Source organism: Macrobrachium nipponense, chromosome 9 (genome assembly GCF_015104395.2).
Source record: "Macrobrachium nipponense isolate FS-2020 chromosome 9, ASM1510439v2, whole genome shotgun sequence".
Classification (NCBI taxonomy): Eukaryota; Metazoa; Arthropoda; class Malacostraca; order Decapoda; family Palaemonidae; genus Macrobrachium; species Macrobrachium nipponense.
Genome location: NC_061110.1, coordinates 84,006,274 through 84,031,287, shown reverse-complemented (window position 1 = coordinate 84,031,287; position 25,014 = coordinate 84,006,274). Strand labels below are relative to the sequence as shown.

Genomic DNA, 25,014 nt, shown 5'->3' with positions numbered 1-25,014 from the left:
GTGAAAACTATTGGCAGGTAACCAAAATAAGGTCCAAGAAAGAAATAGAAATTGACAGGTAACTATGAGATCTATAATGGTGAGCTTCATTGTTGTCATATGAAGGATAATGATGATAGCTGTTATTGATCGTAGGTCATCCGCTATTTTCGTACTAACAAGCTATATTCCAACAACTATAGTAGATTCACATCAACCGTGCATCTGATGTCTAGGACAGTCACATACGACGCTCACAGCCAATCAAAATCGTCGTAAGGGACTGGCCTAGACATCAGATGCACCGTTGATATGAATCTACTAAGTTTTCTTAGGCGATGGAAGAGTTATTCACCATACAACTCATGTTTCTTGTCATAATGCCTACTTAGTGTATTCTTGAACCTTTTTTTTATTTTTACTTTTACCCTTTGACAAAATTTAACTGTCAATTTCGTTGTTCTGATCGCTGCTTCATTGTGTAGTTACTACGGAAGTTACAAAATTACAAACGTTTCTCGCATAACACCTACGATAGTTTGTTTTCCTTTTATTTCTAGGTAGGTTGACATATCTGCTTACTGATCCTTGTTAGATGTCACTATTGCCGTTTTAGTGGAACCTAATTCCAATGAGATCTTGACCTGAGTTATCGAGGTCTTTTATTCAGTTAAAATGTTGTCCCTAATTAACACAACTGACCTCAGATGTTTATCACCATTGGTGAAGAGGGTTTTCCGCATAAAAATATTTGGTTATTCGCCCGTTTTGTATAAGATCTTCCAAAGCATTGTGAATGCATATAATCAATAGATTAGAATGTAATATCATGTCAATCATTACAATGTTATCATAAATGCAATACAACAAACCTCGCTGCGTGAGTCACCGTCACTACAAACATTGCAGTAAAGTAGGAAAGGAAGACAATGAATGATACACCTACACATAAAGAAGCCTGAAATCTGTAATATATTATCATTGCTTTTACAAGAAAATGTTTAAAAGTAAGTCAAGTGACTTTATCATGCACATAATCCTAAAAGTTTTGATACATAGATGAGCCAGAAAGTAGTCATTTGTTCAGTAACTCAATAATGAAAATATTGTAGTTCTAAGGAAATTTTCTATTTTGAGAGATAATTATTATTTGAACTTTGCACCTCATAGTCCTTCTGTAGAAAAATTAGTAACTATATAGTTAGCAAATAACTCTCCGTGATAAATCATCAGTGTTTTGAAGGGTAGCAAGTAATATTTGGAAGATTGTTCTTGACGAGAATTTGAATTTCTTAACACTGCAAGTTTTCTATAAATTATTTCAAAAGAATATCCTTCAAATTCTGAAACCATTTTACGGCCATTGCTTATATACAAGAAAGGAGGATAGGGACCTTACTTCTCGAAAATAACATTGAATATTTGTAATTTGTATATAAGTTACAGTTTCACAATAGTGATAACTGAATGACGAGTCCTTAAAATTACAGATAATTTACCGCCTGTTTTTTAGTTGAACATACTCTTTTTTTTTTTTTTCATTTAACACCCAGTATAAAAGCAAATTATAAATACATTCAGAAAAGCAAGAACCTAAGAAATAAAGGATATATTTTCCTGTATTTTTAAACTTGCCGTCTGAAAAATTAGGCCTTTGCTCTTCCTTTACATGCCGCGACATTATGACACGGCAGTGAAGAGGAAACGTGAATCTTCCGAATTAGTTTTGTAGCTAAAAAAAAAAAAAAAAAAAAAACTCTCACCGTCAGCGGTTTTTATTGTTGACAGACACACTACACTAATAGATAAAATATTTTAGCCAATTTAATAAAGTGAGCCAGGTAGATCCAGTACTTTACCGAATAAGGACAGCTGTTTAATAAGTCCAATAGTTCTATTCATATCGCTATAAATTGTATATAAATGTGTTGTTATTATCTTTACCTGTTTAACTTTGCTCTCTCTCTCTCTTCTCTCTCTCTCTCTCTCTCTCTCTCTCTCTCTCTCTCTCTCTCTTTGAGTGCTTCCGTTTCCTTTTGTATTGTGTGAAATCAAAATGACCGTAGCTCGTTGATTACGACCTTATGGAAAACGCTTCATTATATTTATCAATAATAAATGAATTATTGAGACAATAACTTTGATTTGAGCGTGACGTTTCTGAAACCTAATACGTTCAATAAAGATTTTGGAAAACGTTTTCCTTTGGAGAAATTAATTCAAATTTGATTTGATTTAACATGATTATTAGAAAAATTACACAACTGAACTATCCTAAGAGCAAAGGTTACTTATTGTCCTTGAACTTCTAAGAGAATGAATAGATACGTAGGTAGAGAGATGGATAGATAGATGCAGGCAATAAAGGTCATGTACTTTTTGGTATCTAAAAATGAAAACTATATGTCGACACTTATCCAAAAATTTGAAGATGGAAATGTTTTATGAAAACAAATCATCACGTTAAATAAATTTAGGCTAACGGCTTTTATACGTATACTTCTGTAGGCTGTGTATATATGTAGTTTTATACGTATACCTTTGTAGGCTGTTTGTACATGTGTCAGTCTTTGGATACATATGAGTATGTATGTATATAAAGTGTGCTATATACATATGTGTGCGTATGTGTGTGTGTGTGCATGTATGAATATATATTATACTGCTGCCTCACTTTCAGACCAAAAAGTCATTTCTTATAACCCAACACATTATAATTCAAATTTTTTTATTTTATTCGTTAGACTTTAATAATTCTTATTCATTTAAAATCGGTCAGTTCGTCTCGAAATGTAACAAAATGACGATATAACATTAATACAAAAATTTCCGGTTAAAAACTCTGGTTTCCTTTTGCAATGTCACAAGACTTAACGAAGGTCTTCTTCGGAAAGAAGCGACTATAAAAGCATGAGGCCGGCTTCCATCGGCAGACACTCGCTCACAAGTGGCCACGGTGAACACCCACGAGCAACAATGAAGTTCCTGGTCAGTATATCAGTATAATTTCCAGTTTCTACGATATTATCGTAAATTTAAGAAGGCAATATACATCATACTCACTCTTTTTTTCAGGACATGTTCGATAATTCGTGTTTCATTCATTATCTAAAACTTAGTTACCAACAACTTTGAGGAGTGCTTATTGAATAAGAACATTTCCACATTCTGCTTGCTGTCAATACGTATCTTGGCATTTTTTTCCATCACAAATTATTTGCTTGCTATATCTACTAAGTTTGCCACTGAAGTACTGCAAGATAAAAGATCCAAATAATACTTAGCCTTTAAAAAAGACAGTTGCCCTAAGAGCTATTGTATTTTTTTATATGTTATTCAGGAAATTATTACTTTCTGTTTCCTGTAAGCGTTAAGATTGTTAACATTATGAGCATAATAAATTCATTCTATATACTTTGAAACGTATTTGAGCAAAATCTAATACTTAACGCTGAAACTAAAACACCCTCACTTTATCCATAAAGATAATAAAAGGAATAGGAGTTCTTATTACTATATTTTAAAATTACTTTCCTTAAATTATTAGACTATCATACTGCCATTATTTACGCATTCTTTATTTTCTTTTTTTTCTTTGTTAAAGAAAGAAATTCTCAAGATACTTTTAAAAATTCCAGGCAATTGTGCTCCTGGCGGCTTCTGCTTGCGCTGTTGCAATTGAAAAGCGAGATGCAGAGCCAGACCACCGTTATGTCTACCCCTATGGGTATCGCAACTACTACCCCTACTACCCAGTAGCCTATGGTCACAAGCACTACCATCACAAGAGATCTGCTGAGCCAGAGCCAGAGGCTTCCCCCTCCAAAGAATACTACCCTGTCTACCATCCTCATCCTCACTACCATGGAAAGAGGTCTGCCGATCCTTATGCCTATGCTGAGCCTTACCCTTATCCTTACCCTTACGCAGAACCTTCCAATAACTATGGCTACTATGGCTATCCTGGCCCATACTACAGCTACCCTTCCTATTACTCAGGTTAAGGAGAACTTGACTGCTGGTCTCAGTGGAGCATAAATGTGGATTTGCTCTTGTTGCTGATTCAGGAGTGTTTCATGTAAAGACAAACGATCGAATAAATATCGCATAATATAGCTGGTTTATGTTTTTATCATTTATTATATATAGGAATATTAACACAAAAATCCTGAAATTTAACCACATTTATCAATTAACACCAACTTTCATACGACATTTTTAAATAAATTCAGGTATGATAAAACAGCCCACATTCATTTCAGCTTGTTGTAAAAGGAACTACTGTGCCGGCTTTGTATGTCCATCCGTCCATCGACAGTTAATTCTGTCCGCCCTCAGATTCATAAAACTACTGAGGCTAGAAGGCTGCAAATTAGTATTTTGATCAGCCACCCTCTAATAATCAAACATACCAAATTGGAACCCTCTACCCTCTGTAGTTTTTATTGATTTAAGGTTAAAATTAATCATGGATTGTGCATCTGACAGTACTTTCCAGAGGCATGGGACGCAACCTCATTCTACCATATCTAGTGTATGGAGCAATTGAAACACTACCGGTCTTGCTGATGGTGTTATATAGCAGTATACAGAAAAATTGATTCGTCCAAAGAGACTTTGGTGCATTTTTTACTTGTTTTTATTATGTATGAGAGTTACTGCCCGATATTATTGATGAGTACATTTTCTCTTCTGTCGAACAGACTTTTTAATATTACACATAAGGTAAAGGTTTTAGGCTTTTAATTCTCTAGTTGGGCTTGTTCTGTTGGATGTTTACCATGTTGCAATGCCGTTTTGAGAAGATTTAGTAGGTCAGGGTAAGCCTCCCTACTGTAAATTTTATTAATAAAATATCCCTTCGTCACCACGATACCTTTCAAGATAATGTGCCCTTATCTCATTGCTACTTCATTTTAGAAATGTTTACACCAATCTTATCATGTGTCAACTATCAATGAATAATATAATGCGACTTAGTTTGTTTCAGGTATATAAGTGGTTGATCAGGTATTATGATTTATAAAGATTATGATACTGATATATATATTTCATTCTGTCGCTGAAAATATTCCTAGTTTCAAGTTCATTTGTAAGAACTTAATCACTTACTCTTTTCTTTCATCCTTTACTTTCATGTTTGTGGTTCCCGTGATTCATTCCGTGAGATTTGCATAAAAAAATAAAGAGGTTATCGGGAGAATAACCCTGTATTATCATAGAAATAGAGTGGAGGTATTGCAGAAAAATGTCTTCCTCACGATTTTGATTGCGATTAACAATAGAAGCGATCAACTGACACCAAAATTAATATTAATGAAAAATTAGAACTGTTTGGTAACTACCATATCTACAACTTTTTCTGTAGCTTTACATAGGTCTGTTGCTATATTCTCAACATAATAGAGCTCTATATTTTGAAGGTTATAATTTACATTATCACTAAATAATTATACACCCGTCCCCCCCCCTCACTTATGCAGAAGGTATTAAGGACTACTCCTTTTTCGTTGCTAAGATGACACAGGTGTTTCTCACACAACGGAGGCTCCTAATCATTGTGTCTACAACCTGTGTTCCTGACCATTGTATTTTCATCGGCTCCTTTGAGCAAATATTTATAGCCGAATTTTAAGTTTCTTAACAGGTTGACACATGTGGCTTTTAATCAATATTTTACTGGGTAATTTCGGATTTGGTAAACGAAATCTCTGACATTGTAACAAGTAATATTAATCAGATATGACCTCCGTTTTTGAGGAGTATGCTTTTTATTCTGTGGAAAAGGTTTCCTATCCCAATTGACCTCATTGGATAAATAAATTTCTCTTAAACTATCACACTACTTCTTATCTATGCTAGAAATCTTCGTTCTCCTGGACTTGAAAAGAAACTGGTACCTATTCTTCTATTAAGGTGAAATCTGAGATACTGATCTCGTTACCTGATGAAAGCGATTTCTCATCTCTGGTCCTGTAAGGTTTGAACAACTATTAGCCGAACTTTTAGCCGCCTTTTTCCCCTTAAGAATCTATAGGTCGCTCTGCTAAGGAAAATGCTAACCTTTTTGTTCCAGTTTTAGGGCACTTCTTCCCTATGGCATACCAATGACCTAAGACATCCTGAAATCTTAAGATTTTCCCTCATTTTTCAAATGTTTCATTGGGATTTTTATGTTTATTCATACGAAGGTATATGGCCTTGCAGTTAAAATAATGTTGCAATTGCAATGGTTAATATCGTATTACATTCCCATTTATTATATGTGTCCATTCACAATAAAATGAAAAATAAAAAAAAATAAAATCATCGAGAAGTTGGATTCGCCCTTCATTCGGCAGCTAAAAACTATGTGATAGTGATTGTTGTCAAATTCTTTTCAAAAAACATCCATTTCAGTGGAAATGATTGACCGGTATCCAAAATAAGTTCCTCGAAAGAAATAGAAATAGACAGGTAACTATGATATATATAATGGTGAGTTTCATTGTTGTCATATGAAGGAGAATGGTGATGGCTGTTATTAATCATAGATCATCCGCTATTTTCGTACTAACAAGCTATATTCCAACAACTATAGTAGATTCACATAAACCGTGCATTTATATCTAGGCCATTCCCTTTACGACGCTCCTGATTGGCTGTTGAGAAGCCAATCACAGGGTTGAAAATTCTCTGTCTCTCTAGAGAGTTCAGATACCCAGGATGTATGTTCCACTTTTCCTAAGGGATACATTTTTCTAAAGTATCCCTCAGGAGAGGTGAAACATAAATCCCTCCTATGTGAACTCTCTCGAGAGACTGAGAGTTTCCAGCCCTGTGATTGGCTTATCAAAAGCTAATCAGGAGTGTCGTAATGGACGGGCCAAGACATCAGATGCACGGTTGATGTGAATCTACTAAAGTTTCCTTAGGCGATGGAACAGTTATTCACCATACAATTCGTGTTTCTTGTCATGATGCCTACGTAATCTATTCTTCAACCTTTTTTTTTTAATTTTTGCTTTTACCCTTTAACAAAACTTAACTGTCGATTTCGTTGTTCTGGTCGCTGCTTCATTGCGTAGTTACTACGTAAGTTACAAAATTACAAACGTTTCTCGCATAACACCAACGATAGTTTATTTTCCTTTTATTTCTAGGCAGGTTGACATATCTGCTTACTGATCCTTGTTTAGATGTTGGTATTGCTGTTTTGGTGGCACCTAATTCCAATGAGATCTTGACCTGAGTTATCAAGGTCTTTTATTCAGTTAAAATGTTGTCCCTAATTAACACAACCGACCTCAGATGTTCATCACCCTTGGTGAAGAGGGGTTTCCGCATAAAAATATTTGGTCATTCGCCCGTTTTGTATAAGATCTTCCAAAGCATTGTGAATGCACATAATGAATAGATTAGAATGCAATATCATGTCAATCATTGCAATGTTGTCATAAACTCAATGCAACAAACCTCGTTGGGTAAGTCAACGTCCACAGCAAACATTACAGTAAAGAAATAGGAAAGGAAGACAATGAATGATACACCGCCACATAAAGAAGCCCGAAGTCCGTAATATATAATCATCAACTTCAAACATTTCGCTTTTACAAGAAAATGTTTAAAAGTAATTTAGATAACTTTAGTAAGCACATAATACTAAAACCTTTCAAAGGAGCCAGAAAGTAGTCATTTGCTCAGTAATGAAAATATTGTAGTTCTAAGGACATTTTCTTTTTTGAGAGATAAATATTATTTGAACTTTGCACCTCATAGTCCTTCTGTAGAAAAATTAGCAAGCAATGCTTTGACGGGTAACAAGCAATATTTAGAAGATTGTTCTTCACGAGACTGAATTTCTTAACATTACAAGTTTCTCTATAAGTTATTTCAAACGAATATCCTTCAAATTCAGAAACCATTTTACGGCCATTGCTTATACACAATAAAGGAGGGTAGGGACCATATTTCTCGAAAATAACATTAAACATTTGAAATGTGTATCTAAGTTACAGTTTCACAATAGTGAAAACTGAATGACGAGTCCTTAAAATTACAGATATTTTACCGTTTGTTTTTCAGCTGAACATACTCTGTTTTTTTTTTTTTTTTTTTTTTTTTTTTTTTTCATTTCACACAGTATAAAAACATAAATTACGAATACATTGACGAAAGCAAGAACCTAATATATAAAGGATGTATTTTCCCGTATTTTTAAACTTACCGGCTGAAAAATGGGGCCTTTGCTCTTCCTTTACATGCCGCGAAATTATGACACAGCAGTGATGAAGAAACATGGATCTTCCGAAGCAGTTTTGTAGCTTAAAAAAACAAAAAAAACATCGTCAGTGGTTTTTATTGTTGATAGACAGATGACACTAATAGATAAAATATTTTAGCCAATTTAATAAATAAACCAGGTAGATCCAGTATTTTCCCGAATAAGGCCAGCTCTTTAATAACTGCTTCCAAGGAGAGTTTCTAAAAAAAAAAAAAAAACTAATGTTAATTTGTAAGTCCAATAGTTCTATTCATATCGCTATAAATTGTATATAAATGTGTTGTGGTTTATCTTTACCTGTTTAACGTTGCTCTCTCTCTCTCTCTCTATGAGTGCTTCCGTTTCATTTTGTATTGTGTGAAATTAAGACACCTAACCGAAGAGGAATCGCCCAAAATGACCGTAGCTCGTTGAATATGACCTTAAGGGAAATGCTTCATTATATCTATCAATAATAAATGAATTAGTGAGACAATAACCTTGAGAACGTGACGTTTCTGAAACCTAATACGTTCAATAAAGATCTTTGTAAAACGTTTTCCCTATGAGGAAACTAAGTCAAATTTGCTTGATTTATCAGGATTATTTTGCTCTCTCTCTAATTAGAGCTGGCCCTATATTTTTTCTTTGATCTGTGATGAAAAGACACCCAGAGAAATCACCCATAACTGAACTATCCTAAGAGCAAAGGTTACTTGTTATCCTTGAACTTCTAAGAAAATGAATAGATGGTAGGTAGAGATATGGATAGATAGATAGATAGATGCAAAGCAGGTCATGTACTTTCCGTGTCTAAAAATGAAAACTATTTGACGTCAATTATTCAAAAAAATTTGGAGATAGAAATGTTTTGAGAACAAATCTTCACGCTGAATAAATTTAGGCTAATGGCTTTTATCCGTATACCTATGTAGGCGGTGAATATATGTTGTTATATACGTATACCTTTGTAGGCTGTGTGTATATGTCTGTCTTTGGATACATATGAGTATGTATGTATATAAAGTGTGCTATATACATATTATGTGTGTGTATGTGTGTGCGTGTGTGCATGTATGAATATATATTATACTGCTGCTTCACTTACAGGCCAAACAGTCGTTTCTTATTACCAAACACTTTATAATTCAAAATTTTATTTTATTCATTAGGTTTCAGTAATTCCTATTCATTTAAAATAGTTTAGTTCGCTTCCAAGGGTAACAAAAGGATGATATAACATAAATGCATAAATTTTCGGTTAAAAACTTTGGTTTCTATTCGCAATGCCACAAGACTTAACGAAGGTCTTCTCCGGAAAGAAGCGACTATAAAAGCAAGAGGCCGACTTCCACCGGCAGACACTCACTCACAAGTGGCCACGGTGAACACCCACGAGCGACAATGAAGTTCCTGGTTAGTATGTCAAAAAGAAATATAATTACTTGCATATTTTCTAGTTTCCATTATCATCGACCTGAGCAGGCACATCTTTTACCAGAAAGTTTGTTTGGGTCTTTAATCACGCAAAAAACATTTGCAATATTCTAAATACTGCTTGCTACCGTCAAAGAACTGACGATTTATCACGAGAAATTATTTGTTTGCTATATAGCTAATAATTTTTCAACAGTTTGTTATATAGCTAATAATTTTTCAACAGATGGCCTATGAGGCAAAAAGTTCAAATAATATTCATCTCTTAAGAAAGAAAATTTCCATAGAACTACAATATTTTAATTATTGAGTTACTAAGCAAATAAATACTTCCTGGCTCATCTATATATCACGCTTTTAGGATTATGTGTATAATAAAGTCATTTAACTTACTTTTAAATATTTTCTTATAAAAGCCAAATGTTTGACGTTGATGATACTATATCCCCACTTTAGCCATAAAATAGTAAAAGAAATAGCTGCTAGTTTCTTTTACTCTTTGAAGAATCACCTGCTTATGTTTACAGATTATCATATGCAATTTATCATACTACCCTCTTCATTTTGAAAGGAGAAGCTTTTCACAGTGCTTTACACAATTTCCAGGTAATTGTGCTGCTGGCGGCTTCTGCTTGCGCTGCTGAAATTGAAAAGCGAGATGCAGAGCCAGACCATGGTTATGTCTCCCCCTATGGGTATCGCAACTACTACCCCTACTTCCCAGGACCCTATGGTTACAAACACTACCCTCACAAAAGGTCTGCCGAGCCAGAGCCTTCCCCCGTCCATGGACACAATCCTCATCGCCACTACTTCAGCCACTTCCACCACCACCATCATGGAAAGAGGTCTGCCGTTCCTTACGCTTATGCTGAGCCTTACCCTTATCCTTACCCTTACGCAGAACCTTCCAATCACTATGGCTACTATGGCTATCCTGGCCCATACTACAGCTACCCTTCCTATTAGTAAGGTTAAGAACTCGACTGCTGGTTTTAATGGAGCACCTATGTGGATATTGTTTTAATGCTGATTCAGGAGTGTTTCATGTAAAGACAAGCGATTGAATTAAAATACCCACAATATGCTGAAATTTAATTACAGTTACTTAGTAACACCTACACTTGTATAATAGATCACTCAAATACTTTTCTATACAACAAAGCAGCCTATTTCATAATTCGTATTTGTGAGAGATATCACTGGATAAATATTCAGTTCCTTTCCGTTATTTAATAGACATTATCTTGAGACAAACAGATCATTTAATATTCCACATAAGAACAGGATTTAAGGCTTTGAAGTTTTTTGATGTATTGCACCGAAGGAATCTTCCCATATTGTATAGTTTGGCTATGAGTAGTTGGAGCATTACTGTAAACCTCCCTATTAGTTTTCTGTAAAAAAAAAAAAAAAAAAAAAACTATTGAACTGGTGATCTGTCTGTCCTTCTGCGCTTTTCCTGTCCACCCTCAGATTTTAAAAACCTCTGAGACAAGAGGGATGCAAACTGGTATGTGATCAACCACCCTCCAATCATCACACATACCAAACTGCAGCCCTCTAGACTCAGTAGTTGACATTTGATTTAAGGTTAAAGTTAGCCATGATCGTGCGTATGACCCGCTATCTGCCAACAACACAGGCCACCATCGAGCCGTGGCTGAGAGTTTCATACAGCATTATACACCGTACAGAAAAGCCGAAGAGACTTCAGCGTTTTTTTTACTTATTTTTAATTATAATGAGCGGATATTTTCTGACGACTCTCAAACTTTTCAACGTAACAGACCTCTGTCATTCTAGAAATGATTTTAATCCACTCTTATAGTGTGTCATTTGATCAGTTATTAGGTCCTTTCTGAGTCTAGAGGGATGCAATTTGGTATGCGTGATGACTGGAGGATGGATGATCAACATACCAATTTGCAGTCCCCTACTCTCAGTGGCTTTTAAGATCTGAGGGCGGACAGGAATAGTGTGGACGAACAGACAAACCACCATCTCAATAGGGTACTATTATACATTTATTTTAATCTTTGAAAATATCCTAGTCTTCTGGCTTCTTTATGTGGAGTTGTATCATTCATTGTCTTCCTTTCCTACTTTACTGCAATGTTTGTGTGACGGTAACTCACCCAGCGAGGTTTCTTACCTTGCAATTATGATAACATTGCAATAATTGATATAATATTACACTCTAATCTATTAATCAAGTGCATTCACAATGCATTGGAAGATCTTACACAAAACAGGAGAATGATCAAATATTTCTAAGTGGAAAACTTCTACACCAAGGGTGAAAAAGCAAAATAGAGCAGCTGTGTTAGATAGGGACAACGTTTTAACTGAATATGGGACCTCGATAACTCAGGTCAAGATCTCGCTGGAATTAGGTGCCACCAAAACCGCAATAGTAACATCTAACAAGGGTCAGTAGGCAGATATGTCAACCTACCTAGAAATAAAAGGAAAACAAACTATCGTTGGTGTTATGCGAGAAACGTTTGTAATTCTGTAACCTACGTAGTAACTACGTAATGAGGCAGCGATCAGAACACCGAAATCGACGGCTAAGTTTTGTTAAAAGGGTAAAAGTGAAAATTAAAAAATAAGGTCAAGAATACACTACGTAGGCATCATGACAAGAAGCATGAGTTGTATGGTGAATAACTGTTCCATCGCCTGAGGAAACTATAGTAGATTCACATCAACTGTGCATATGATGTCTATGGTAGTCCCTTACGACGCTCCTGATTGGGTGTTGAAAGGTATCATGGTGATGAAGGGATATTTTCCTAATATAATTTACAGTTGGGAGGCATAAACTGACCTACTAAATATTCACGGTCAAAACGGCATTGCAACATGGTAAGCATCCTACAGAAAAAGCCCAACTAGAGAATTAAAAGCCTAAAAGCTGTATAACACCATCAGCAAGACCGGTAGAGTTTCAGTTGCTCAATATCCTAGATTTGGTAGAATGAGGTTGCGTCCTATGTCTCTGGAAAGTGCTGCCAGATGTGCGATACATGGCTAACTTTGGCCTTAAATAAGATAAATACTACAGAGGTTAGAGGGTTGGAATTTGGTATGTTTGATTGTTAGAGGGTGGATAATCAAAATACCAAATTTGCAGCCGTCTAGCCTTAGTAGTTTTATAAATCTGAGGGCAGACAGAATAAAGTGTGGACGGACGGATGGACATACAAAGCCGGCACAGTAGTTTCTTTTACAGCAAGCTAAAATGAATGTGGACTGTTTTATCATACCTGAATTTATTTAAAAGCGTCATATGAAAGTTGGTGTTAATTGATAAATGTGCTTAAAGTTCAGGATTTTTTTATTAATATTCCTATATATAATAAATGATAAAAATAAAAACTAGATATATTATGCACTATTTATTCAATCGTTTGTCTTTACATGAAACACTCCTGAATCAGCAACAAGAGCAAATCCACCTTTGTGCTCCGTTGAAACCAGCAGTCAAGTTCTCCTTAACCTGAGTAATAGGAAGGGTAGTAGTGGTATGGCCGAGGATATCCATAGTGGCCATAGTCATGGGAAGGTTCTGGGTAAGGGTAAGGATAAGGATAAGGTTCAGCATAGGCATAAGGATCAGCAGACCTCTTTCCATGGTAGTGAGGATGAGGATGGTAGACAGGGTAGTATTCTTTGGAGGGGGAAGCCTCTGGCTCTGGCTCAGCAGATCTCTTGTGATGGTAGTGCTTGTGACCATACGCTACTGGGTAGTAGGGGTGGTAGTTGCGATACCCATACGGGTAGACATAATGGTGGTCTGGCTCTGCATCTCGCTTTTCAATTGCAGCAGCGCAAGCAGAAGCCGCCAGGAGCACAATTGCCTGGAATTTTTAAAAAGTATCTTGAGAATTTCCGTCTCTAACAAAAAAGAAAAAAAAATGCGTAAATAATGGCGGTATAATGGTCTAATAATGTGAGGAAAGTAATTTTAAAATATAGTAATAAGAACTCCCATTCCTTTTATTATCTTTATGGATAAAGTGAGGGTATTTTAGTTTCAGAGCAAAGGATTAATTTTGCTTAAATACATTTCAAAGTATATGGAATGAATTTATTATGCACATAATGTTAAAAGACTTGATGCTTTTAGGAAACAGAAAATAATCATTTGCTGAATAACATATAACAAAAGTACAATAGTTCTTCGGGCAACTGTCTTTTTTTTTTTTTTAAAGGATAAGTATTATTTGGATCTTTTATCTTACAGTACTTCAGTAGCAGAATTAGCAGATATAACCAGCAAATAATTTCTGATGAAAAAAATACCAAGATAAGTATTGACAGCAAGCAGAATATGGAAATGTTCTTATCCAACAAGCACTCGTCAAACTTGTTGGTATCTAAGTTTTAGATAATGAATGAAACGCGAATTATCGAACATGTCCTGAGAAAAAGAGTGAGTATGATGTATATTGCCCTCTTAAATTTACGATAATATCGTAGAAACTGGAAAATGTACTGATATACTGACCAGGAACTTCATTGTAACTCGTGGGTGTTCACCGTGGCCACTTGTGAGTGAGTGTCTGCCGGTGGAAGTCGGCCTCTTCCTTTTATAGTCGCTTCTTTCCAAAGAAGACCTTCGTTAAGTCTTATGACATTGCGAAAGGAAACCAGAGTTTTTAACCGAAAATTTATTCATTTATGTTATATCATCATAGTGTGACATTTCGAGACAAACTGAGCTATTTTAAATGAATAGGAGTTACTTAAGTCTAATGAATAAAATAACAAAACTTGAATTATAAAGTGTTGAAATATAAGAGACGACTCTTTATACATATATATAATATATATATATATATATATATATATATATATATTATATATATATATATATATATATATATATGTATATATATATATATATATACATACTCATATGTATCCAAAAAACAGACACATACCAACAGCCTACAAAGGTATACGTATATAACTACATATATATGTTGGGGCTGGGCCTTCGTCTATAAGGACCTGCGATATTATACGCAAAGGTCGGTTGGTGTAAGTCCCATCCTCGTTGGAGTATCATGGACTTCGATGGTAATTCTTATTTTCATTCAGTGACTTCTTTCTGAGGTAAGGGTTGAGTCGTTTGAAACACAGAGTACAAAAATAAGATATATTCTTCTATCTTACATCGTGAAGTGATAGGTCTTTCAATGAAGAGTGCTAAATGAGGTCTGACATACAATTTGGTTTACAAGATCATAGGTGAGCAAACACTAGCTCAACATACGAACATACACACAGATGACACATGAGACAAAAGTCACGTAGCACGGTTTTGGGTTATAGGTCAACATGGTTTCTCAAGCGAAAGCATTGTTGACGATTTACACAACAATAGATTTGATGACTACAGGTGCCTACTATTTAGGATGCTGATACAACACGTCAAGGCTTAGTCAACTTTACATTATCACGGCCTATCACACTCCTACAAGCTCATATGGACCCTTTGGTCATTGGTTTAATTAATATCCTAGTTTTTAGTTTTTATATATGGAATAACTCATACATTCCACATATATATGTAAACACTTACATACACACAGCCTACAGAGGTATACGTATAAAAGCCATTAGCCTAAATTTATTCAACGTGATCATTTGCTTTCAATAAACATTTCCATCTTCAAATTTTTGGATAAATGTCGACATATAGTTTTCATTTTTAGATACAAAAAGTACATGACCTTTATTGCCTGTGTCAATCTATCCATCTCTCTACCTACCTATCTATTCATTCTCTTAGAAGTTCAAGGACAACAACTAACCTTTGCTCTTAGGAAAGTTCAGTTGTGAGTGATTTCTCTGGGGGTCTTTTCATCACAGACCATATATATATATATATATATATATATATATATATATATATATATATATATATATATATATATATATAGTGCCAGCTCTTATTAGAGACAAAAAAAATAATCCTGATAAATCAAGCAAATTTGACTTAATTTCTTCTGAGAAAAACATTTTCCGAAGATCTTTATTGAACGTATTATGTTACTGAAACGTCACGTTCTCAAGGTTATTGTCTCACTAATTCATTCATTATTGATAAATATATTGAAGAGTTCTCCTTAAGGTCATAATCAACGAGCTACAGTCATTTCGGGCGATTCCTCTTCGGTTAGGTGTCTTGATTTCACACAATACAAAAGGAAACGGAAGCACTCAAAGAGAGAGAGAGAGAGAGAGAGAGAGAGAGAGAGAGAGAGAGAGAGGGTGAGCAAAGTTCAACAGGTAAAGATAAACCACAACACATTTATATACAATTAATAGCGATATGAATAGAATTATTGGACTTACAAATTAACATTATACTTTTTTTTTTTTTAGAAACTCTCCTTGGAAGCAGTTATTAAACAGCTGTCCTTATTCGGGAAAATACTGGATCTACCTGGCTTACTTATTAACTTGGCTAAAATATTTTATCTATTAGTGTCGTGTGTCTGTCAACAATAAAAACCGCTGACGGTGAGTGTTTTTTTTTTTTTTTTACCTACAAAACTGCTTCGGAAGATTCACGTTTCCTCTTCACTGCCGTGTCATAATGTCGCGTCATGTAAAAGGAAGAGCAAAGGCCTCATTTTTCAGACGGTAAGTTTAAAAATACGGAAAAATACATCCTATATATCTTAGGTTCTTGCTCTTCTGAATGTATACATAATCTATGTTTTTATACTGGGTGTTAAATGAAAAAAATAGAGTATGTTCAGCTAAAAAAAACAAGGACTCGTCATTCAGTTGTCACTATTGTGAAACTACCTTAGATATACATTACAAATATCTAATGTTTTCGAGAAGTATGGTCCATACCCTCCTTTCTTGTATATAAGCAATGGCCGAAAAATGGTTTCAGAATTTGAAGAATATTCGTTTGAAATATCTTATAGAGAAACTTGTAATGTTAAGAAATTCAGTCTCGTGAAGAACAATCTTCTAAAAATTGCTTGCTACCCGTCAAAGCACTGACGATTTATCACTGGAAATTATTTGCTTGCTAATTTTTCTACAGAAGGGCCATGAGGTGCAAAGTTCAAATAATATTTATCTCTCAAAAAAGAAAATTTCCTTAGAACTACAAAATTTTGATTATTGAGTTACTGAGCAAATGACACTTTCTGGCACCTTTATATATAAAAGCTTTTAGGATTATGTGCATAATAAAGTCATTAATAAACGACATTGGAAGTCATCAAGGAGCTTAGTTTGTCTTTATGTCTAAAAAAAGCAGCAAAGGTTAACAGGTTCTTAGGTATAACTCTACTGTTAACTGCTGGAAGGTGTCGGCGAATAAGGTCATTTAACTGAAAATGAAAAGACTTATAATGAATAAAAGGAAAACTAAAGTAAAATGCCAACTTGGTTACAGTAGGAATATTTAAAATAGGAACAAACTTACAATTTAAAAAATTATACAATTGTTTAACAAAAAGCTTGGATGGGTAGCAATTTGCTAAAAAATACTTCTGGAGAAATGAGATTTCTTGGTGGAAACCAAACCAAGTGGAGGATAAAGTATAGGCCCAGTGGAAGAGAGTACTTAAAGAGTTTAATTTAAAATTAAAATGACAACTGCTATACTAATTTGTACCTAAACCAGTAAATATTTGCTTTCTAAACATAGAAGTACAGAAGCCATGCTCTGTACGGGACATAAGCATATCCAAAAATGCAAGTTTATTGTTTTCTTCGTAATCAATCGTGAACTTAATGTTGCGATGGGCTACAGTGGCGTATTCAAGAAACTGATCAGCTTGCTCTTATTTCTAAAAAGTAAGAAGGTGTCGTCTTCGTATCGTTAGTAAAATAAAGACAGAAAAGAGAGAGGACAGTTGTCCAGCAATTGTTCCTATAGATGGCACATAAAGATGTTAGAAAAACCTGAGCCAAGAGGACTGCCCATGGCCATAACTTCAACCTGAGTGTAAGCTATATTATTAAAAATAAAGTCAGTGTCCTCTGTTTTTGATGTCATTAGGTCCTTGGTTCCCCTCTTGCAATATAGCGGTCTGTTTCTTGCATTCTGTCTGTTGAATATTAGATTTTTTAAATTTTTAAATGTTTGTTTAAAGTTTTAATATTTTTTAATTTGTAAATTTCTTAATTCTTAAGTCTTTGTAATATATCTATATATCATAATTTCGTTTTTCAGCTTTTAAAATGAGTCTGTGTCCTCGAAACGTCATCGTGTATAATAAACGGGCAAATAGCAACGCTTCCCATGTCCATTTATATATATAATATATATATAATATATATATATATATATATATGTATATATATATATATATATATATTATAAATATACATATATATATATATATATATATATATATATATATATATATATATATATATATATATATAAATGGACATGGGAAGCTTTGCTATCAACCAAGAGTCGCAAACAAAACACATAAACAACTTGTAGAGGCAGAAAGCGCTTTTCAAATTATCAAAATTAGTTTTGAGGTGATAGTTATAAGAAAATAATTCAGGAATATTAGCCAAGAGGTGGAACAGGTATTTTATGAAAACACTATGGAGGCAATAAATACATGCAATGTACTTCTAAAGGATGGAATTACAAAAGATGAGTTATGTAATGGTTATTGATGTTAACATTATATATATATATATATATATATATATATATATATATATATATATATATTATATATATATATATATATATTGTTTGTGTTTTGTTTGCGACTCTTGAGTTTTTGCTTTTTAATTTTCATTGGGCGTCCTTAGGACACGTCAGTGAAGAGGCATCGTGAACCCAGAAGCATTTTTGTGGCTTTGAGAGAAGGCCTCACCAGTAGTCGTTTTTATAGCTGAGAGATAAATTAAATAAACAGATAAGCAATTTTAGTAAGAGTTATAATTGAACAAGGTGAATCCAGTATTTTCTTAAGAAGGCATGCTATTTAGTGGCTACATCCAAGGAGAATTTCTAAAATGAAATTAAAAAATGGTGTTTATTTTTAAGTATACATGCTCTTTTAATATCACTGAATTATTATATATGGTTAGAATGTTTTTTACTACGTTTCACTTTAAATATATATTATGTGACTTTAAGACACAACGTTGATGGTAAATCGTTCAAAATAATGGTAGCTCATAGATTGTGGAACTAAAAGAGAGCTCTTTGATGTTTATGAGTTTGAAGTGACATATGGAGTCATGAGCCATGAGAACATGTGAAAAAAACCCTATAACAAATTTTTTTTTCTGGAGAAACTAAAGTCAAAGGTCGTTGCTTATTTTGATGTTCCGCTATCTAATCAAAGTTAGCACTACTTTCTTTGCTTCTGGTTCCTATGGAAAACAGCCAGAACAGTCACCGATAATGAAATTATGCTAAACAAGGTGTTATCCAACTCCCAGCTTATTCAGTACACGTGCAAGATATTCTCCTCATGCATAAGTAATAAACATTATATTTCAAACTTAGGTAGATAAAAACGTGCTAAAATGTACAGACAAATGGAGCCTTATTTTACCAACGAAAATCAAAATAAATACGTTATATTTTACTAGAAATAATTTTTTTTGAACTCAGTAACACGCACAATATTCATTTTTGCATTTTCTATATTCTCACTCTGATGAATAATTCATTAATATCCTATCTTAAAATTCCCGTATCTTTCTAACACCCAGCAAGAACAACAACAACAACAACAACAAAATATTTTGCAGGCTTACTTCCCGAGTAAGCGAAAATGAAGATCGTTTTGCAAATGTAGTTGATTAAATTATTTCCAAACACTGAAGAACATGTAATTATGGATAGAAAGATAGATAGATAGATCCACTGAAAACATGTTATGTACTCTCCCGTAATTAGATAAATATTGTAAATTGATCATCAACAAAACATTTGGAGATGCAGTCGGGTTTTAAAAGTGAAATTTTCGCTAGAATAAATGGTTAGACTGACCACGGCTTAAATTATATACCCATAAAGACTGTGTGTCTATCTGTGTGTATATGACTTTGGGTATAAGTATGATTATAAGTAAATGTATGTATGCACCTACGTATGTTTAGATATATATATATTATATATATATATATATATATATATATATATATATATATATATATATATATATATATATATATATATATATATTATAATAATATAATAAAATTTGCCTCTAATACAAACAAAATAGTATTTTTCTTCAAACATTTTATAATTTTATTTTATTTTATTCATTAAACATCAACAACCCATATTCATAAAGTATTGCTCAAGTCATCTAAATAAATAAAATTCTGGTTTCCTTATTTCGCAATGTCACAAGACTTAACGAAGGTCTTCTTCGGAAAGAAGTGACTATAAAACCAAGAGACCGCCTTCAACCGGCAGACACTCACTCACAAGTGGCCACGGTGAACACCCACGAGCAACAATGAAGTTTCTGGTCAGTATATCAAAGAGAGATATAGTTACTTGTAAATTTTCTAGAATCTAATATCATACATCAGAGCAGGAGCATCATTATTTACCAGGAAGTTTGTTTGGGTCTTTTATGACAAACGACACATTTGCAGTCGTCTAAATACTGCTTGCTACCCGTCAAAGTGTTGACGATTTACCACGGGAAGTTATTTTCTTGCTATATAGCTACTAATTATTTTATAGATTGACTCTGATCTGAAAAGTTCAAATAATACAATATTTTCATTATTAAATTAATGAGGAAATGAGTACTTTCTTGCTTCTTTAATTATCAAAGCTTTAAAGATAATGTCCGAAATAAAGTCATATAGCTTATTTTCAAATATTTTCATATTAAAGCCAAATGTTTGAAGTTGATGATAATATCTCCCCACTTTACCCATAAAATAGTAAAAGAAATAACTAACAGTTTATTTTATTCTTTGAATTATCCCTTGCTCCCTATTACATATTAGTATTTGCAATTCTTATACTAATCCCTACATTTTGAAAAGAGAATATTTTCACAGTACTTTACAAAATTTCCAGGTAATTGTGCTGCTGGTGGCTTCTGCTTGCGCTGCTGCAATTGAAAAGCGAGATGCAGAGCCAGACCATGGGTATCGCAACTACTACCCTTACTACCCAAGACCCTATGGTTACAATCACTACCCTCACAAGAGATCTGCCGAGCCAGAACCAGAGGCTGGATACTACAATGTCTACCATTCTTATCCTCACCATCACGGAAAGAGGTCTGCCGATCCTTATGCTTATGCTGAACCTTACCCTTATCCTTACCCTTACGCAGAACCTTCCAATAACTATGGCTACTATGGCTATCCTGGCCCATACTACAGCTACCCATCCTATACTCAGGTTAAGGAGAACTTGACCGCTGTCTCAGTGGAGCATTAATGTGGATTTTCTGTTGTTGCTGATTCAAAAGTGTTTCATGTAAAGACAAACGATTGAATTAAAATACTGTACAATATATTTGATTTTTATTTCAATGCTTTTTATGTGGAGTTTTATCATTTTATTATCTGCCTTTCCTAATTAACTGTAACGTTTGCAATGATGGTGACTCACCCTTGCATGTATGATATCATTGCAATGATTGGTATGATATTACATTGATCTATTTACCATGTGCATTTACAATACATTGTAAGATTTCATTCAAAAGAGTAAAGTGACATAATATTTTGATGTGGAAAACGTTCTTCACCAAGGGTGAAAAACATCTGAGGTCAGATGTGTTAATAACGGACATTTTCACTGAATAAGGGACCTTGGTAACTCGGGTCAAGATCTCACTGGAATTAGGTGCCACCAAAAAAGCAATAGTAACATCTAACAAGTGTCAGTAGGTAGATATGTCAACCTACCTAGAAATAAAAGGAAAATAGACTATCGTTGGTGATATGCGAAAAACGTTTGTAATTTTGCAACATAGTAAATACGCAGTGAGAGCACACACATGGATATATATATATATATATATATATATATATATATATATATATATATATATATATATATATATGTATATATATATATATATATTATAATATACATATAATATAGGTAGTATATATATCTATATTATATATTATTATAATATATAATATATATTATTATATATATAGATATACACACACATATATATATATATATATATATATATATATATATATATATCACTGTTAAAAGAATTTGAACTAATTCGTAAATAAATTTCGTCTTTAAGGTATCCTGACCATATAATTAGGAAAGCAATTCATAAAGCAAACATAATTTTCTACTGACCCCCTCAAGACAAGACCAGTGACACACCCAACAATAAAATTAAAATTAAAATTCCACACCTGGACAGGATTAAGACGGTGCCCCCGACCCTCGGGAAATCTAACCCTTTTGCATTTACTTACCCAAATACCTTGGCCAAATCCCTGATTAACGTCCAACAAAAGACATCCCCCCAAGGACACAGGCGTTTACGAAATCCCATGCTTTGACTGTGACCAATCTTACATCGGATTTATAGGAAAATCACTTCCCTAGAGATTAATACAGCACAAACGGTCAGTTAGGTATGGACAACAGAACTCAGCTATTTTCAACCATATAAATGAACATAACCATAGTATAAACTGGAAGTTTGTCACATATAATTATAGCAGCAACTGCCGGTACAAGAGTCAAATGATGGAATCGGCCTTGATCAAAGAGAGGCAGGTAATGAATATCTCAAAGGGAGTATGGGACTCATATATTGTCGACCAGGTTTTCATTCAACCGACGCTTAAGAAGATTAAAGGAAGATTATCAGCGGGAATGACCTAAATTGGTTTACCTGTGGATGGACCTCTTGGTATAAATACCACCTTTTCTGTAACTTTTCTCATTCATCTACCTGAAGAGGGAGACAGCAGTCTCTGTAATATAGTATTTCTCTCTTTGTATTTTGGTGTTTTTATGGGCTGTTTTTATTAGACACGCACACCACACACACACACACATATATATATATATATATATATATATATATATATATATATTATATATATATATATATATTGTTATTACTGTCAATAACCATTACATAACTCATTTTCTGTAATTCGATCCTTAAGAAGTACATTGCTTGTATTTATTACTTCCATAGTGTTTTCATAAAATACTTGTTCCACCTCTTGGGTAATATTCCTGAATTATTTTCTTATAACTATCTCCTTAATAACAATTTTGATCATTCAAAAAGCGCTTTCTTCTTCTACAAGTTGTTTATGTGTTCTGTTTGCGACTCTTGAGTTTTTGCTTTTTAAATATCATGGTACGTCCTTAGGACACGTCAGTGAAGAGGCATCACAAAGCCCCGAAGCGTTTTTGTGGCTTCAAGAGAAGCCTCACCGGTAGTCATTTTTATTCCTGAGATATAAATTAAATCAACAGATAAACAATTTTAGCAAGAGTAATAAGTGAGCCAGGTGAATCCAGTATTTTCTCAAGACCTACTGTTTAATGACTACATCCAAGGAGAGTTTCTAAAAAAGATATTGTTTAATTTGTATTAATAAGCTTTTAATATCACTGAATTATTATTTATGGTTAGAATGTTTTTTGCTACGTTTTACTTTTTATTTTATCTTTGAGTGCTTCCTTTTTAAATATAGATTATGTGACAGTAAGACACCACACTGAAGAAAATCTTTCAAAATAATGATAGCTCATAGATTATGAAACTAAAATAGAGCTCTTTGATGTTAATTAGTTTTAAGTGACATGTGGAGTCATGAGCTCTAAGAACATGACAAAAAAAATGTTGGAAAAAGTTTTTTCTTCTGCTATCTAATCAAAATTAGAACTATTTTTTTGTTTTTGTCTGCCAGGGAAAACCACCAGAATAGACACCAATAATGAAATTATGTTGAACAAGACGTGATCCGATGTCCAGCTTACTCAGGACGCGTGGATGATTTTTCCCTCACGCATAAGTAATAAACCTTATATTTCAAACTTACTAGTGCATTTGAGGGCCGTGTCTAATCGATTTTCGTCGATAAAATCTTACCAAAGTATCTGGTATTTTGGAAATAGTTATTTGAAACCAAGGCCTAATTGGCAAAAATATGCATGAATATATAATGTGGATAATTAAGCCAGTTATCAGAGTAAATCAAAGAAATGTATGGGGAAACTTAGCTAAATTTAATAGGCACCCTGAAAGAAGCTAGTTGTGACATAAACTATGACATCAGACGTTAGAGCAGGGTTCCAGTAGTGTGAATCACAAATATTTAACACTCTTTTAGAATAAGTATTAAAGGAAAGGCTAGACAAATCTACATATGGCAATATAACTATTTTCATTTTACAATTTTATGTTGACTATAGGAATACATAGCAGTTATAACACTATTCCTATTTACCTTTTGAATCAGCTACACAAGACTTTTGGAATTGGTGAAATACAATCATATTGAAACGAAAATACGATAATTTAGAGGTGGTTGGTACGATATTTTGCCCTAATGCAACCTTACATAATAGTAAACACCACCGACAACAGGGCGAGGGCAGCCGATCGTCACTCAAAGCCAGGGTATACGTAACTGCTGTTTCACCTATGACAAGCCCATCAAATTGTCCTCATGGCTTCAAGACTGCTTTCATGTCGCGTGTTTTTGTAGTATGCAACAAAGAAAGAATCCTATGCGTTACATGTTAATTATTACCGGGTAAGTGGTTAATAAGGCGATGCACAAACGCCAAACGATTTAGACGAGGTCAGAGGACAAAGGTGACCTATATAGAGATTATACTAGATTGATACAAACATTTTGTTTATATAAAGGCATTTCTAACTTTTCAGACCAAGTATAAACAATGGCCGAATTTGCTTGACTAATAAACTATCTTACTGATTAGCTGCTAAGACCATTTTTAACAACTTGCCTATTTTACTGACCTTCTTACACACAAACACACACCAACACACGCGCACACACAAACACAAGCACGCACACACACGATATATATATATATATATATATATATATATATATATATATATATATATATAGGTATTATAAATTTCATTTATGTATTATGTGTTTATGTTTATATCTATCTATATATGTGTGTATACCGCATATGTATTTATGTCAAGATTCTTACTCCTTGTATGAATCTATTATAAGTTATTTAGGTCTTATCCGGTAATAGTGCATAGGATTTAACGTAAATATATCCTTCACGATACAATTTGACATGTCCTTTGTTGATCTTTACAAACTCCATCTTCTATAGGTGGAGGTACTAA

At 33.7% G+C, this 25,014-nt stretch overlaps 2 protein-coding genes and 1 long non-coding RNA gene across 3 annotated transcripts in view; 2 read left to right on the top strand and 1 right to left on the bottom strand.

Moving 5' to 3' along the window:
* Positions 1 to 2,925: 2,925 nt before the first annotated feature.
* On the top strand, positions 2,926 to 4,061 carry LOC135218534 (uncharacterized histidine-rich protein DDB_G0274557-like). The gene is made up of 2 exons (XM_064254904.1): positions 2,926 to 2,967; positions 3,618 to 4,061. The coding sequence occupies exons 1-2, from the start codon at positions 2,956 to 2,958 to the stop codon at positions 3,981 to 3,983; spliced, it is 378 nt and encodes a 125-aa protein (XP_064110974.1). The 5' UTR covers positions 2,926 to 2,955; the 3' UTR covers positions 3,984 to 4,061.
* Positions 4,062 to 13,049: 8,988 nt separating this feature from the next.
* The window catches only part of LOC135218114 (uncharacterized), a 38,291-nt gene continuing 26,326 nt past the window's right edge, over positions 13,050 to 25,014 (bottom strand). Inside the window, exons 5-6 of the mRNA XM_064254260.1 lie at positions 14,175 to 14,265; positions 13,050 to 13,524 (exon numbers count right to left, since the gene is read on the bottom strand). Of these exons, the coding sequence (XP_064110330.1) occupies positions 13,159 to 13,524; positions 14,175 to 14,265 (457 nt within the window). The 3' untranslated portion in view covers positions 13,050 to 13,158. The remainder of the gene's footprint in view (positions 13,525 to 14,174; positions 14,266 to 25,014) is intronic.
* On the top strand, positions 20,110 to 21,180 carry LOC135217859 (uncharacterized). The gene is made up of 2 exons (XR_010315211.1): positions 20,110 to 20,169; positions 20,736 to 21,180. It is a non-coding gene; the product is annotated as an uncharacterized LOC135217859 (long non-coding RNA).